Source organism: Geotrypetes seraphini, chromosome 5 (assembly GCF_902459505.1).
Source record: "Geotrypetes seraphini chromosome 5, aGeoSer1.1, whole genome shotgun sequence".
In the NCBI taxonomy this organism is placed as follows: domain Eukaryota; kingdom Metazoa; phylum Chordata; class Amphibia; order Gymnophiona; family Dermophiidae; genus Geotrypetes; species Geotrypetes seraphini.
In genome coordinates, this window is record NC_047088.1 from 142,391,697 (window position 1) to 142,408,725 (window position 17,029).

Here is a 17,029-nt window from a genome sequence, read left to right on the forward strand (position 1 = left end):
ATAAAATTATTATTATTATTATTCTCTCTCTGTCCTTGCATCTTCCCTCGAATGGCATCCCTCCTTCTTAACCCCCAACCCAACATGCTCTCTCCCCATGTACAATCTCACTCTCCCCTCCAGTGTGTAAAACCTTTCCTTTCCCTCTCTTTCTGCCAGGTCCAGCAGCACCTCTTCTCCCTTCCTTTTACTTCGCCCCTGTCCAGCAGTACCCCTTCCCTGCTCCCCATGTCCAGCATTACCACTTCTCCCTTCCCTCCTCCCCCCCATGTCCAGCAGTACTACTTCTCTCTTCCCTGCTCCCCATATCCAGCATTACCACTTCTCCCTTCCCTCTTCCCCCCCTGTCCAGCAGTACTACTTCCCCCTTCCCTGCTCCCCATGTTCAGCAGTACCTCTTCACCCTTCCTGTGCAGCAATACCTCTCCTGTCACTGCTAGTGGCAGCTCACTGTGTGCTTTTAACTTCGGCACACAGCTGCCACTAGAAGTAGTTTAGCCCAGTTTCTTCAGGCAGCCTCGGGGCCTCCCCCGAAGCGGCCTTAACAACAGCAGCAACGTCAAACTAAGGCTCAGCCGCCGGCTCTGGCGAAGACTCGGCCGTCTTTTTGACAATTCCGGTCTGAGCCTTCGGGCTCCCTTCCTCATGGAGCCTTCTCCCCTCCCCATCGGGGGTCGTCTCCATCATTTCTATGTCCAGTGGGAGGGTCTTACCGCCGACAGTTGGGTGCTTTCCATCATCCGGGAGGGGTACTCCCTTCACTTCAGTCACGTACCCCCGGACCTGCCTCCAAAAGAGTTTCCTTCTGCTCGGTCTCAGCTGCCTCTCCTTTTGCAGGAAGCTCAGGCCCTTCTTCGCCTACGGGCGGTTGAGGAGGTTCCCCCGGACCAATGGAACACCGGATTTTATTCCCGGTACTTTCTGTGAGGCTCGTCAAGGGGAGCAATGCTGGACTAGTGGGGGCGGGGGAAGGGCAGTGCTGCCCTCAATGCTGAACTGTTTGTCCTTTTCTGTCTTCCTCGCTAATTGTCACATTCTACCAACTTCATCCTATCAGTTGTCATAGACCCCATAAGAAAGTCTGCTCTAGCTGTCAATTTACAAGCCACTTGCCCCTTATTGAGTCACTAGTGTATTAGATTAAAGTGGCTACTGAGGTGATACACATTGTTAACCAGAAGATGGTTCTTTGGGATCTTTGTGCTCACTAGATGAGAGCTAAGCCAGCTTTTTAGACAGAAGCCAGAGCAGTGACATCCCTCCCCCCCCTAAAAAAAAAAAAAAATTATATATACTGTATATACATATATATATTTCTAGAGCAGCAACTTGATCATTGCTGTATTCTTTTGTCAAACATAAAGTTGATATCTTGGCAAGAAATGAAAGTAATTTTGCAAGGTTTTTCTGGAGAAGGCATTGTTTTCTTACCACACTGAGGAATAAAATAAACTTTGGTACATTTCATAGGTCCATTAGTCTGGAAAGGCCTAGTAGGATAAGGAAGGTAAAATTTACTCTTACTTGATGATTTATTTTCCTTAATTCCTACTGGAACAGTTAAAATCTACCCTGGAAAACTTAAGGATTTGGGGAGTTATCTCTTATTTTTACAAATACAGTGGCGCTTTGGTTTGCGAGCATAATTCGTTCCAGAAGCATGCTCGTAAACCAAAGTGCTCGTATATCAAAGCGAGTTTCCCCATAGGAAGTAAAGGAAACTTGAATGATTCATTCCATATCCCAAAAACAGACCCCCCCCTAACCCCCCCTCGAGACCACTGGCACTGCTCGCTTCCACCCCATCCCGGGAACTGGCTTCTCTCCCCCTGCGGCCCACCCCCAAACTCTTACCTCCAGCAACACCTGGCAAGGTACAAAGAAGCAGTGCAGAGGAAGAGAGGGTGCACGCAGCGCATTGTGATCCTCCCCGTCTCGTACAGAGTAATGGCTGCACCCGAGCTCGGGCATTCAGCATTCTCGACTTCCCAGTAGCAGGACAAGCCAGATGAAGAGGCAGCTGCTGTTGTTTGTGCTGAACGTCTTTGTCCTGTTCAGTGTGGCGACAGACACCAAGTGGATCGCAAACTTGAACATTACCTTCATCCAAGGCAACCAAAGTAAGTTGCACGAAGGCGAGCTGGGTGTCTTCAGTTATGACTCACCCCTGATGCTGTATGCGAATGCTGTATGCTGAGAATCTCATGAGAATCTCGGAGAGGGTGGAAGCCAGAAGGCCTTGATTATGTGCAGATGCTCAAGGCCCCGCAGCAGCCCAGAATACAGCATCAGCAGCAGACTGTTTCAGCACTGGCACAGGGTACCGGTGTCCGCTGGAGGTAAGGATTTAGGGGTGGGCTGCAGGGGGAGAGAAGCCAGTTCCCGGGGTGGGGTTGTGTGACACGCTCGCTTATCGAGTCAACGCTCGGTTTGCGAGTTAGTTTGCTCAAGTGTTTTGCTTGTCTTGCAAAACACTTGCAAACTGAGTTTGACTATTTGTTTTCCACTGTTATTGGTGACTTCTGGATATCACTACTTATATTGGCAATGTCACTGGAATGTTGAGCGTCTCTGCTTCCATCTGCTGGTAAGGGGGCACAACTCATTCTTATGGACTGGTCTAGCAGAAATCAAGGAAAGGAAATTATCAGGAATTAGTAAATTTCATTTTTATGTGTTCAGCACACATGAATTGTACATATATAAAATGTGTGGTTTTTTATTATTATTTTTTTTTTGTATTTTGGGTAGATAGTAATGTGCTGTAGTTGTATTAAAATCCCAACCCAACTACCTAACTTCAAAAGGAAAGAGGGACATATCACATACCAAATCAATCTATGAAGCATCCTAGGTTTAATCAAATTGCTCAGTTAGTGACTTGCCTTCTATCTCTACTTCTTGATATCATGTTGGCATATGCAGTGAATGATTTATAAATATTTCATGGGTATTTTTTTTAACATTATTTACTATTAAGGCCATTACAACATCCAGAATTAGTTTGCCTCACTTTACCCATTCTATGCCTTTTGGGATCAAACCTACCTACTCTTAGGGCTCCTTTTATCAAGCCGCGCTAGCGGGGTTAGCGTGTTGGACATTTCATCACACGCTAACCCCCGCGGCCGGCTAAAAAACGAACGCCTGCTCAATGCAGGCATTAGCGGCTAGCACGGCAGGCGGTTTAACGCGTGGTATTAACGCGCTTTAAACCCCTGCCGCAGCTTGATAAAATGAGGCCTTAGTCTTACAATAGAAGGATAAAAAGTTTCCCTTTTTGAAAAAGTGTTAAATTAATGCTATTGCTAGCTTGCATTATATTTGTAAGTGATTCAGTTTATTTTCTTAATTCAGACAGCATTCTATAAAGTAATCTAGGCTGAGAAATTGAAGAAATGAATTTGGCTGATAATTTTCACATAGCTTTTTATCCTTCCTCCTTTTTCCTTAGCGTGAAGGTGTTCCAGATGATTATTATAAACATGACCCTGATCATAAACACATCTACCGTTTTGTACGAACACTATTTAGTGCAGCTCAGCTGACGGCAGAATGTGCAATTGTGACATTGGTAAGTTATTTTTTTCTTGACATTAATCATGGCCAATCGGAATCACTTAAATATTCAATGCTTAAATATTGAAGCAGAGTTTAGTCATTGTTTTGTACCAACTTGAAGGTTGAAGTTCTCAGCAGTGACAAAATGGAACAGAAGGAAGTAATTGAGAGGTATAGTTCAGTGGTTTTCTTCTTCTTCAAGTCCCATAGATCGAAAAACTTTCAACAGAGTATCCCAAGCTCTGAGCAGCAGAGATCTTGAAGTGGACATTTTATTGTTAAATAGTAAATAACTAGGCAATATACATAACAAATATAGGTCACTGAATCTACCATACAGACCAAGGCATACTTGGCATGATCTGTTGTTATCCCAGGACAAGCAGGCAGCCTATTCTCACATGTGGGTGACGTCATCCACAGAGCCCCGGATGCGGATAGCCCCGCAAGCAGACTTGCTTGAAGAAACTCAGAAGTTTTGAGACTGCTGCACTGCGCATGCATGAGTGCCTTCAACCCAGTGTAGGGCGCATCTCCTCAGTTCTCAGTTTTCCGCGGAGCCGAGAAGTCCGTCTTTGACGCTCTGCGCTGAACGTAGTTCGACTTCTTGCCTTCTCTCACCGCGGCTCGTGTTTTATTTCTTTATTACCGTGTCACTGTACTATATTTTATTTTGTGTTAAAAAATAATAATAATAATTCTTCAGGGTTAGTTTTTTTTGTCGAGTGATGACGGGGCCTACCGCGCACCTTCAGCCTGTGGGTTTCGATTTTATGGCGGCTATTTTTCCTTCTATGTCCCTGCTGGTCACGAGCTTTAAGAAGTGTAGCCAGTGCCAGCGTATGATTTCCCTCACTGATCCACACTGATGGTGCCTTTAGTGTTTGGGCCCGACCACTTCCTAGAGTCGTGCGTTTGCTGCGCTACCCTTCAACCTAGAGCCCTTAAATGTTTGGTGCAAGTGGAGAAGATTTTCGGTATGGAAATCCCCCACTCCAATCTCAACTTCGATCTCTGACTTGGTCAAGCCTGCCACGGGGCATCCTCCTGCTTCCACAGCCTCGACCTCGACTCTCATTAGACCTTCCTCATTAGACCTTCCTCATTTACTCGACCTCGAGTAAATCTGCCAAGTCTTCTCCTGAACTTTCCTCAGCTCAGATACCTCAGCTCAGATACCTCAGCAGATGCTTCCAGCGGTAGTTCTTAAGCTGCCCAAGAAGCACTCCTCCAAGGTGAAGCATACTTCCTTTTCGTCCTCTGAGCCTTTAGCCTCAGCAAGTGGTCCAGTTTCAAACTCGGATCCACAATTCCAGGCTACCATCCAGACCATTTTGGAGCGGGAGTTTGTGCAGTTACTTACCAAATATAGTCCTGCCTCTACTCTGCTTCCTGCAGTCCAGCCTGGGCACTCACCAGTCTCACAAGGAGTTGAGTCCTTGTCTGTGCCTCGAGCTGAATCTATACATTCTATGCAAGGAGTTGAGTCTTTGCGAGTGTCTGGTCTGAAATCTTCATACTCCATACAAGGAGCCGAGTCTTTGGAAGTGCTTTGAGATACCTCGATCAAAACAACTGAGTCTTCTATGGTGTCTCGTCTTTGATCTACACTTTCCAGCCCTTCATCCTCACATAAGGCATTGCCCGTTTCGAGGCATAGGGCGAAGTCTTCTTGACCTTGAGCACCTTGAGCTTCCAGGCAACACTCCCATCACCGGTCGAGGCACTCATCCAGGCGCATGTCCTCTTCAAGAGACGGGCCTCGCTCATCCAGGCATCCCAGCTCTTCGAGGGCCCCAACCCCTCGATCGAGGACACCGTTGGCAGAATCTGCGGGTTCCGCTTCTCTCAGTGACTCATCCAAGTCTGATTATTCATTTGGATATCAATACTCCAGAGAGGCCTCGCCTTCATTCTGAACTCAAGGCGCCATGAAGTCATCGAGTCTCTCTCGAGGCCATCCTCTTGCGGATCAGTTGTCCTTTTCTTCCTTCCTCCGTTAAATGGCTGAGGACCTGGATCTCAAATTGGACTCTGGTTCTAAGTACTCTAAGGAGTATTTAGAGGAAATGGGTATGCCTCGACCTCCTGCAGAGTCTCTCAAACTCCCTCTCAACAGGCTCCTTTCCCAGACTTTCAAACAAAACCTGGAGATGCTTTTTTCCATTCCTGCTGTTCCAGGCAAGTTGGAATTGAGGTATAGAACTGTACATTGCAAGGGCTTCGAGAACACTCAATTATCTCATCAGTCCCTTCTTGTTGAATCTTCCTTGAAGAGGAATAATCCTTCCAGGGTCTATGCTACCGTTCCTCCTGGCAGAGAGGGCAAGACCATGGACAAGTTTGGCCGTCGCCTTTATCAAAATTCTATGATGGCCTCCAGAGTTTTGATAATTTCATCTTTACTACATATTTCAAATATTTTCTTGAAATCCTGCCTGGCTTTACTAAAGATCTTTCTCAGCACAGGCTTTTGGAGTTCCAGCAAGTCATTGCTACACCGGCCCAACTCAGGTTACACCTTTTCCAGTCATCTTATGATGCTTTGAGCTTTCTTTGAAGGTCATTGCTTTCTCAGTAGCGATGCGCAGGCTTGCCTGGCTTCGCACTATTGACATGGACCCCAACATTCAGGATCGTCTGGCCAATATCCCTTGTGAGGGCAATGATTTCTTTGATGAATCCATTGAGGTGGCTTCTAAGAAATTGTCTGAGCATGAAAAATCTTTTGCTTCCATAGTCAGACCTAAGCCTAAGCCAGCTCCTTCCAAACCTTTTCAACCTCTTCCATTCTATCAGAGGCATAATCCTCCGAGAGCAGCTCATTATACTCAAGCACCTCTTAAGAAACCACAACAGCAGCAGCAGAAGCAACAGAAACTTCAGCTTTCTACTGCACCCAAGGCTTCTCAGCTTTTTTGACTGTCTCAAACAGAGCGTAACCTCCATCGTTTTGCCTCTGTCCTCTCCCCTCCTCATAGGAGGTCATCTCCATTATTTTTACCATTGATGGGAGACCATTACATCAGACCTCTGGGTGCTGTCAATCTTCAAGGAATAATACTCTCTTCATTTTACTCAGATTCCACCTGAGCTTCCTCCAAGAGAGTATCCTTCCAAACCATCTCAGACCACCCTTCTTCAGGAAGCTCAAGCTCTGCTTTGTCTCCATCACATCGAGGAAGTTCCTTTGGAACAGCAGAGCAGGGGTTCCTTGTTCCGAAGAAGACGGGCGATCTGTGGCCTATATTGGACCTCAGAGCACTCAACAAATTTTTAGTCAAAGAAAAATTTTGCATGTTGTCCCTGGCATCCTTATATCCCCATCTAGATCAGAACAATTGGTTATATTCTCTAGATTTCAAGGAGGCTTACACTCGCATTCCTATTCATCCAGCCTCCCGTCAGTACCTCAGATTTTGGGTGGGGAATCTGCATTTCCAGTACAGAGTGCTGCCCTTCGGCCTTGCATCATCTCCAGGAGTGTTCACCAAGTGTCTAGTGGTCTTCAGGTGTTTCCGTACCTGGATGACTAGCTCATCAAAAATTCAACATCTCAAGGGGTTATTGTAGCGATCCAATGGACTACCTGGTTCTTCCAAAGTTTGGGGTTCACAATAAACTTCGGAGCTGTTCTGGACACTGTACAACTCAGAGTATTCCTTTCTCAACAACATCTGGATGCTCTCCTTCAGCTTTGCCACAAGGTGTCTTCCCTTCCTTCAATCTCAGCGAGACACATGATGGTGCTACTCGGTCACATGGCTTCTACAGTTCATGTGACTCCTTCTGCTAGACTTCACCTCAGGATTCCTCAGTGGACCCTGGCATCTCACTGGGCACAGGCTTGCGACTCGCTCTCTCAACACATTGCAGTGACTCCTTCTTTGAGACAGTCTCTCCACTAGTGGATGCTCTCTTCCAATCTCTCCAGAGGTTTTCTGTTCCAAACGCCCCCTCATCAGAAGGTCCTCAATATAAGATTCCTCAATCTATGCTTGGGGGGGCTCATCTCAACGGTCTCTGTACTCAAGGCCATTGGTCCAGCACGGATCGTCAAGGTCACATCAATCTGTCGGAACTCAGCGATCTTCAATACTGTCAAAGCTTTTCAGCATCTTCTTCACGACAAAGTAGTCCTCATTCGGACGGACAATCAAGTCACTATGTACTATGTCAACAAGCAGGGAGCATAGGATCTCTCCCTCATTGCTGAGAAACTCTGCAGCTTTGGACTTGGGCTGTCTCTCTCAACATCTTCCTAAAAGCTGTCTACATTCAAGGGAAGAACAATTGTCTGGCAGACAAATGGAGTCGCCTTCTCCAACCTCACGAAAGGATTCTCAATTTGTTGCCTCTTCAACACATTTTCTCTCTGTGGGGGATTCCTCTTTGCGTCTCCCCATAAACTGCCTCACTTTTGCTCAACGATATCCTCTTCACACCAACTGGAGGCAGATGCTTTTCCTGTGGAATGGACGAACAAGTTTCTGTATGCGTTCCCTCCATTCCCTCTGATTTTCAAGACTCTTGTCAAGCTCAAGAACGATCATGCCACCATGATTCTGATAGCTCCTTGGTGACCCAGGCATCCGTGGTTCTCCCTTCTCCTTCAACTCATCAGGAGGGAGCCATACCTTCTACCAGTTTTTCCATCTCTGCTTACACACAGTCAAGGGTCTCTACTTCATCCCAACCTGCAGTCTCTACACCTGACAGCTTGGTACCTTTCAACTTAACTCCTCTTCAGTTTTCTTAACCTGTTCGGGACATTTCGGAGGCTTCTAGAAAGCCTGTCACTAGACAATCTTACCACCAAAAATGGACTAGATTTTCTACGTGGTGCATCTCATGACAAGGAGCCTCAAGGCTACGTCCTTGTCTTCTGTCTTGGATTATCTTCTACACTTGTCTACCTCTGGCCTCAAGTCCACATCCTTTCGAGTCCATCTCAGTGCAATTGCTGCTTTCCATCAACCTATTGAAGGGAAACCCCTCTCTGCTCATCCTCTGGTTTCCAAATTCATGAAAGGACTTTTCCAAATTCATGAAAGAACCGCCTCTTAAGCCACTTCCAGTGGTTTGGGATCTCAGTGTTGTTCTTGCTCAATTGATGAAGCCTCATTTTGAGCCAATGGCTACGGCTCATCTCAGATACCTCGCTTGGAAAGTGGTTTTTCTCATTGCTCTCACGTCTGCTCGAAGAGTCAATGAGCTAGGACCCTGAAGCCGCCAGCACAATGTGCGGCGGCAGCAAAGAAAGCAGATAGAATGTTGGGCATGATAAAGAAGGGAATCACGAGTAGATCGGAGAGGGTTATAATGCCGCTTTATAGAGCAATGGTCAGACCCCACTTGGAATACTGCGTCCAACATTGGTCTCCCAACCTAAAGAAGGATATAAAACTGCTGGAGAGGGTGCAGAGGCGAGCAACAAAGCTAGTAATGGGTATGGAGAAACTGGAATGTGAGGATCGACTTATGAAACTGGGATTATTCTCCCTTGAGAAGAGGAGACTGCGATGGGATATGATCGAGACCTTCAAAATACTGAAAGGAATCGACAAAATAGAGCAGAAAAAACTATTTACATTGTCCAATTTGACACGGACAAGAGGACACGGAATGAAGCTGAGGGTGGACAAGTTCAGGACGAATATCAGGAAGTTATTCTTCATGCAGAGAGTGGTGGACACCTGGAATGCTCTCCCCGACGAGGTTATTGCGGATTCGACCGTCCTAGGATTTAAAAGCAAACTAGATGCACATCTCCTTATGAGGGGCATAGAAGGATATGGGTGACTACAAATTATCACTGCTATGGAGAAATACAGTCTAGAGATAAGGATATGTAGTTATATGGAGAAAAGACCTCAGTTTCCTCATAAAGAGGTCTCTATGTCTGCCGTACACAACTTAAAGCAGCATAGGAGAAAACATCCCTGGTCAGAAAAACTCCACTACATACTACTAGCAAAACGACTATTAGTTAGAATCAAAGGAACTAGTAGTAAGACAAAAAAACTTATCTCTTAAAGTCACAGTTCTCCAGGTGAGACAAGAATCCAGTTAGGTAACATAGGATTATATCATTAATCTTCATTCATTAAGACTCCCGACAGGCCCTGTTTCGCTATTCGCTGCATCAGGGGAAGTCTATGTAACTTAAGCTACCGCTCTACAGATTCTATAAAACAGTTCTGTTGTTATCCAGGGACAGCAGGCAGCTATTCTCACAACCCACCCACCTCCCCTGGTTGGCTTCTCTGCTAGCTATCTGAACTGAGGAGACTCGCCCTACGCTGGGCGGGAAGGCCCTCATGCATGCGCAGTGCGGCTGACTTGAAACTTCTATGTTTCTACAAGCAAGTTTGCTTGCGAGGCTGTCCGCATCCAGGGCTTCATGGATGACATCACCCACATTTGAGAATAGCATCCTGTTGTCCCTGGATAACACCTGTTACGGTAAGTAACTGTGCTTTTCATTCTCATATAAACGGACAGGTGGTGTGTCATTCTTACAAACTGAGTGAAAATGACAAATGACACTTGGGGCCTATTTAGAAGAAGAAGAGAGAGGAACAGGAGACCTCAACAAAAGTTGCCATTAGTGACCAATACAGTTTCATCTTTTCTCTGGGAAATTGAAACGTAAAATCTGATTGGTTACTGTGGACAAGTTCTCACACATCCCATCTGCCCTCAACCAGACAGACCACCTGCCCTTCTCTTAGAATCCCCCCCCACACACACACACACACACACCCACCCATGTGCCTCTGCCCTTCTCTCTTTTTCACCTTCTCTTTCTGTCTTCTCTCTTTCTCTCTTTATTTTTCCATCATGTTGATACCAGTTTCTCTTTTCTGCTGTCCTGTAGTTTGCTGATTTTTCAAGCAACTGCTATCCATTTGTCATTTCTCCTCTCTCCTATTTACTCATATTCCCTCACTACACCTGCCTCCTACATTTTTATCATTCCTTTTCAGCTCCTTTCAGCCTCTTTCTTATCCTTCTCTTTTTTTTACTTTTCAGCTATCAAATTTCCATCATCTTTTACCCATTAGCTCTCCCATTCCCCATCTCACTCCTTGCTCATCCCTCCATTCCCTTTCATCTTTTAATTTACTCCCCATTACCACATTTCTACCCTCTGTAATCACTATCCTCAACCAACTATAGACCAGTAGCATCCATTCCACTTTTTGTAAAATTCATGGAAGAATTGGTACACACCCAATTGATGGAATATCTTGATCAATTCTCTCTTTTATACATGAAACTCAATCTGGTTTCAGACCTTTATTCAGCACTGAGGCAGTAATTGCAGCCATCTTGGATAATTTACGCTCTTTGTTCAGTAGGGGCCTTAACGCACTGATTATGCAATTTGACATGAGCTCTGCCTTTGATCTAGTGGACCATGGGAAACTGTTACAATGCTTGGTATCGGAGGCGAGGTGCTAGTCTGGTTCCAAGGTTTCCTTGCATCCCACACTTATCAAGTTTGCTTTAACTACAATCTCTCTGAAACCTGGAGGAAACCTTCCAGTGTTCCGCAGGGGTCTCCATTGTCCCCACTGCTTTTCAATGTTTACATGTCATCACTAGGTGCGCAATTGTCCCAACTGGGGATAAAATTATTCAGTTATGCAGATGACTTCACGATTATTATCTCGTTCACAACCTCTCTCTCCGAAGTCACTCATAAGAACATAAGCAATGCCTCTGCTGGGTCAGACCTGAGGTCCATCGTGCCCAGCAGTCTGCTCACGCGGCGGCCCAACAGGTCCAGGACCTGTGCAGCAATCCTCTATCTATACCCCTCTATCCCCTTTTCCAGCAGGAAATTGTCCAATCCTTTCTTGAACCCCAGTACCGTACTCTGCCCTATTACGCTCTCTTGAAGTGCATTCCAGGTGTCCACCACACATTGGGTAAAGAAGAACTTTCTAGCATTCGTTTTGAATCTGTCCCCTTTCAACTTTTCTGAATGCCCTCTTGTTCTTTTATTATTCGAAAGTTTGAAGAATCTGTCCCTCTCTCTACTCTCTCTATGCCCTTCATGATCTTATAAATCTCTATCATATCCCCTCTAAGTCTCCTCTTCTCCAGGGAAAAAAGACCCAGTTTCTCCAATCTCTCAGCGTATGAAAGGTTTTCCATCCCCTTTATCAGACGTGTCGCTCTCCTCTGAACCCTCTCGAGTAACGCCATGTCCTTCTTAAGGTACGGCGACCAATATTGGACGCAGTACTCCAGATGCGGAGGCACCATCGCCCGATACAATGGCAGGATAACTTCTTTCGTTCTAGTTGTAATACCCTTCTTGATTATGCCTAGCATTCTGTTTGCCTTCTTAGCGGCCGCTGCGCACTGTGCCGTCTGCTTCATTGTCATGTCCCCCAGGTCCCTTTCTTGGGTACTCTCATTTAATAACATCCCTCCCATCGTATAGTTGTACCTCGGGTTTCTGTTTCCCACATGTAATACTTTACACTCCTGTGACAACAGAAGTACTAAATGTGATGGAACAATGAATGACTGAATTTAGATTGAAACTAAAGTCAGCAAAAACAAAATTCTTCGTAGCCTCGCCACACTCACCAGATACCAAAACATCGCTGCGCATCAACAACCTCAGTTACCCTATCCAATCTACTTTGAAGGTACTGGGTATAATAGTAGACCAGGGCATAACCATGAAAGACCAGGTGGTCTCTTTTGTCAGAAAAGGTTTTTTTTACTCTCTGGAAGCTTCGGTCCATTCAGAATTCTGGTACAGTCACTTATACTGAGCCAGCTTGACTATTGTAATATAGCCTACCTGAAAATTTCTCAGAAGAACCTCCAACAATTGGAACTGGTGCAAAATGCAGCAATCAGGCTGATTCTAGGTCTGAAGAAATTCGACCATATAACCCCTTCTTACTGATTCCTGCATTGGCTGCCGATGGAGGCACGTGTGAAGTTCAAATTCAGATGTTTCTGCTTCAAGGTACTTTTTGACCTAGCCCCCAGATATATAACTGACCTTTTCTCTTTCTCAACCAATCAACTTAAGAGAAGCTCAAACTTGAATTTCTTTCTGAATTTTGTTTCTCCACCGGTTAAAGGATGTAAATTTAAAAAACACCATCAACATCTTATCAGGCAGCACTAAGGGGTAAAGACCTGAAACAACTACTCATGCTTGCGAATACTTATGGCAGGGGTGTCCAATGTCGGCCCTCGAGGGCCGCAATCCAGTCGGGTTTTCAGGATTTCCCCAATGAATATGCATTGAAAGCAGTGCATGCAAATAGATCTCATGCATATTCATTGGGGAAATCCTGAAAACCCGACTGGATTGCGGCCCTCGAGGACCGACATTGGACACCCCTGACTTATGGGGAATTTAGGAAACACCTAAAAACATATTTGTTCTTAAAGTTCTTAGGCAGCTACACTGAACAAACCCTCCCCACAATAACTGACCGCTAAATCTTAACTCTGTTAGTACTACTCGATATATAACTTTTAATCATTGTAAACCGCATAGAACTTCATGGTCCTGCAGTATATAAACTGTTATTATTATTATTCATTTCATTGCCACAGATCTCTTCCTCCTGGCCTCTCCAATTGGGTTCCACCATTCCCAGTGTCTTCCTCTCTCCATCCTTCTAGCCCAGCATCTGCTCCCGTAACCTGGCATCTCCCATCTCTTACTCCCATTGTCTGGCATCTATCCATCAATTCTTTCTGCTCTTGGATCCAACATCTCCTTATTTCTCCCCTCTCCACTGGCTATGTATCTCCTCCATCTCATACACCCCAGCATCCAACATGCAAGATGCAAGGGCCGCAAGAGCTCAGCCTGCTTCCCAACGCAGGAGACAAAATTAATTGCAGGATTGGCAGTGATGATGACAGTAGTGACTCCACCAGAGAGTTGGAGGAACTACAAGAGTGACTGAATAAAAATGAGCTGTTTCGGTATACCTAAGAAAGATTACATGGCATTGGCTGTATGTGCAGGTGGGAGCATCCCTTTTGTATTGACATCAGTCATCAATTTTATAAAAGGCTTTTTCTTTCTGTAAAGTATCCTTTACATGTGAAGAAACATTTTATTCTGATCTCTACAAATTTTCTGTCAATATTTATGCCTGCTCCTGGGTATACTTAAGCATCAGCTCATCTGGACCTAGAATTTGGAGGAGAGATTGAGAAGATAATTTGTGCTCACTTATTATGTGAGCCGTCTTATACTGAATATCTCTAAACCTATTCCATGTAATTTTTTGTAGACTGCATTTCATATTTTCTGTAACCTCCAAGGTGTCCACTCAGTTGCAAATCGTTATTTGTGAAAAGACATCTGTACTATGTATTTGTGTCAGCATTATTTTACGTTTTTTGATGTGGCCAATCTCTCTACTAATAAGGTTTCACTCTTTTAAATATGAATTGTTGTGTTACTTCTAAAACTCTTGGGAAGACTAATCTGCAATTTTAGATCAACCATTGGATGTCACTTTATAAACATGGCTACCTTTTGATTTTTTTTCTGTTTAGTTAATGGGCTTAGTGACACTTTTATAAATAAATACAAAAATGACTTTAGTGGTTAGAGCTATAGCCCTTGGCACCCTGAGGTGGTGGGTTCAAACCCATCGCTGTTCCCTGTGGCCCTGGGCACGTCTCTTAATCCTTCACTGCCACATGTACATTAGATAGATTGTGAGCCCACCGGGACAGGAAAAATATACTTGAAGTATCTGTATGTAAACCGTATGTCAAATTCAAAAATGTGTAGGATAAACAGGAGATTACTAAATAACAAAGAAAATGTTATCAAAACAAAACTTAAATGACCTCAATCCTGTAAATGTTATGATGAGCAGGAGTGGTGCTTAAATGGCAAGTCCAGCAGTGGGAAAGTTAAGGCCAGTGCTAGATTGGCTTCTATAGTTTGTGCCTTGGAAATGGCAAACAGATCAGGATCAAATATGCTTATTTTAAACTATATGCAGTACTCTACAGAAATTCGTGGGGGTTATGTTCTTGGAGTGACCGCGAATTGTGAAAAACCACGAATATTGGAAACGGTACAAAAATGCCTAAATGGCTAGTTTTTTAGAGCAGCATTTGATCAAAGGACATGTGTGTGCCGCAGAGTTCCAAGTTGTACACGGATTCTTGTAACTCGTTTACTTGATTTTGCTTTTTGCTAGTTGGTGTAGATGCTGGTCAATTAGTAGGTAGCAGAAATGCTATTAAGGGCTCCTTTTATCGAGCCATGCTAGCGGTTTATATTACATTACATTAGAGATTTCTATTCCGCCATTACCTTGCGGTTCAAGGCGGATTACAAAAGAATTATAAACGGTGGGTTACAATGGAAGATCATTTGTCATTTCTAGAGAGGTAAAGAGAAGTCCGGTAGTTTCAGTGTGGTGGGAAGAGGGAGATAGGATGGTAAATGTGATGTTGGGACTGTTTCAGGAATTTCTGGAAGAGTATAGTTTTTATTTCTTTTCTGAACATCTTGTAGTCTGGGGTAGATATCAGTAGATTGGAGATCTGGTTATCTAGTTTTGCTGCTTGAGTGGCTAGGCCTAGATTGGAGATCTTGTTATCTAGGTTTGCTGCTTGAGTGGCTAGGAGGCCATCGTATAGTTTTTTCCGTTCTACTTCTTTGATGGGGGTGTGTGAATGGGGTGTGAGTTTTTCTATGTCTGATTGAGGTGGTTTGGATGAGGCAGTTGTTCAGGTAGGTTGGGCTGTCTCCATTTAAGGTTTTAAATAACATACAGTAGAATTTGAATAGTATTCGTTCTTGGATTGGTAGCCAGTGTGAGTTGATGTATGCTTCTGTAATATGGTCGTGTTTCCTAAATGAGTAGATGAGTCTCAGGGCTGTATTTTGGATTGTTTGTAGTTGTTTGGTCATAGTAGCAGGGCAGGGGAGGTAGAGGATATTGCAGTAATCTAGTAGGCCTTAGAATCTCCGAGATTGAGAGCGAGACCAGAAGGCTTTGAGCATGCGCAAATGCTCAAAGCCAGTCCAGCCCAGTCCAGACCAGAAGAGGGAGGATCTCCAATGCACCACCTAGCCCAGGCCGCGCCAGAAGAGGGAGGATCTTTGGGCACTGGTGCCAAGTCGGGGTAAAGCAAGTTTCATTGACGTGCTCGGGGGGGGTAGGGGGGAAGTAGGATCGCGGTGGAGGGGGGGCATCGCGAGTGAGGGGATGCCGGATCGTGGGGAGGGGTATGGAGCAGCATCAGATTCCTCAAGGGGGGGAGAAGGGAGGATCTCCGACGCACCACCCAGCCCAGGCCGCGCCAGAAGAGGAAGGATCTTCGGGCACCGGCATTGGTGCCCAGTGGGGGTAAGGGATGTCATTGCCATGCTCGAGGGGGGGGGGATGTAGGATCGCAGGGGGGAGGCAGACGCGAGCGGGGGGGATGCTGAATCGCTGGGGGGGGGGGGGGCGCTCGTACAACGAGGCAAGCTCGGTTTATGAGGCACCAAGTTTGCAAATGTTTTGCTCGTCTTGCAAAACACTCGCAAACCGGTGCATTCGTAAACCGAGGTACCACTGTATGTATATATATATATATATATATATATATATATATATATATATGTGTATGTGTGTGTGTGTATATATATATATATATATATATATATATATATATATATATATATATGAAAAAAGAGCTGAAGCAATTCCATATATCACTCAATCCATCCATCAAACTCCACTGTAGCATTAATTCTATATATATATATATATATATATATATCTATATATATAGATATATCTATATGTATAGATATATATATATATATATATATATATATATATATATATATATATATATATATATATATATATATCTTTATTTATTTTCATTCTAAAAACAGTGCATACAAAAACTGCATAACAAGTTACCTGAAAAAACAGCACTTATATCCATCAGTGACATCGCCCAGCTAATTTAGATGAGCGCCCGGTGAATCCTTCTGCTGCCGCCGATGCTCCTTTCTGGGCTGACTCCGCCGAAAATTTTGTTTGACTGCCTTTTTTTTTGCCAGCACGCTTTTACTTGTTTCGGGCCTTCCTGTTGCCAGGTCCTGCCTAATTTCTGTTTCCGTGAAGGCAGGACCCAGCAGCAAGGAAGGCCCGAAGCAAGTAAAAGCAGTAAGTTGTAAGCTTCCCTCTGGGGCTCTGTGTGCATGCCGGCTTCCCTTCTCTTCCCTCCCCCCCACAGGACGCAACCTCCGATTTCGGAGAGAAGGGAAGCCGGCACGCACACTGAGCCCCGGAGGGAAGCTTACAACTTACTGCTTTTACTTGCTTCGGGCCTTCCTTGCTGCCGGGTTCTGCCTTCACGGAAACAGAAAGTAGGCAGGACTCTGCAAAGAGGAAGCTCCGAAGCAAGTAAAAGCAGAAAGTTCTAAGCTTCCCTCCATCGC

At 44.8% G+C, this 17,029-nt stretch overlaps 1 protein-coding gene across 3 annotated transcripts in view; it reads left to right on the forward strand.

Moving 5' to 3' along the window:
• The window catches only part of CCNYL1 (cyclin Y like 1), a 237,108-nt gene that overhangs the window by 141,433 nt on the left and 78,646 nt on the right, over positions 1–17,029 (forward strand). For 2 of the 3 annotated variants that reach the window (XM_033946299.1, XM_033946301.1), the window contains one exon: positions 3,455–3,574. The exons of the other annotated variant lie outside the window; for it this stretch is intronic. In XM_033946299.1, coding sequence (XP_033802190.1) covers positions 3,455–3,574 — 120 coding nt within the window. The remainder of the gene's footprint in view (positions 1–3,454; positions 3,575–17,029) is intronic. 3 annotated transcript variants of the gene reach the window in all.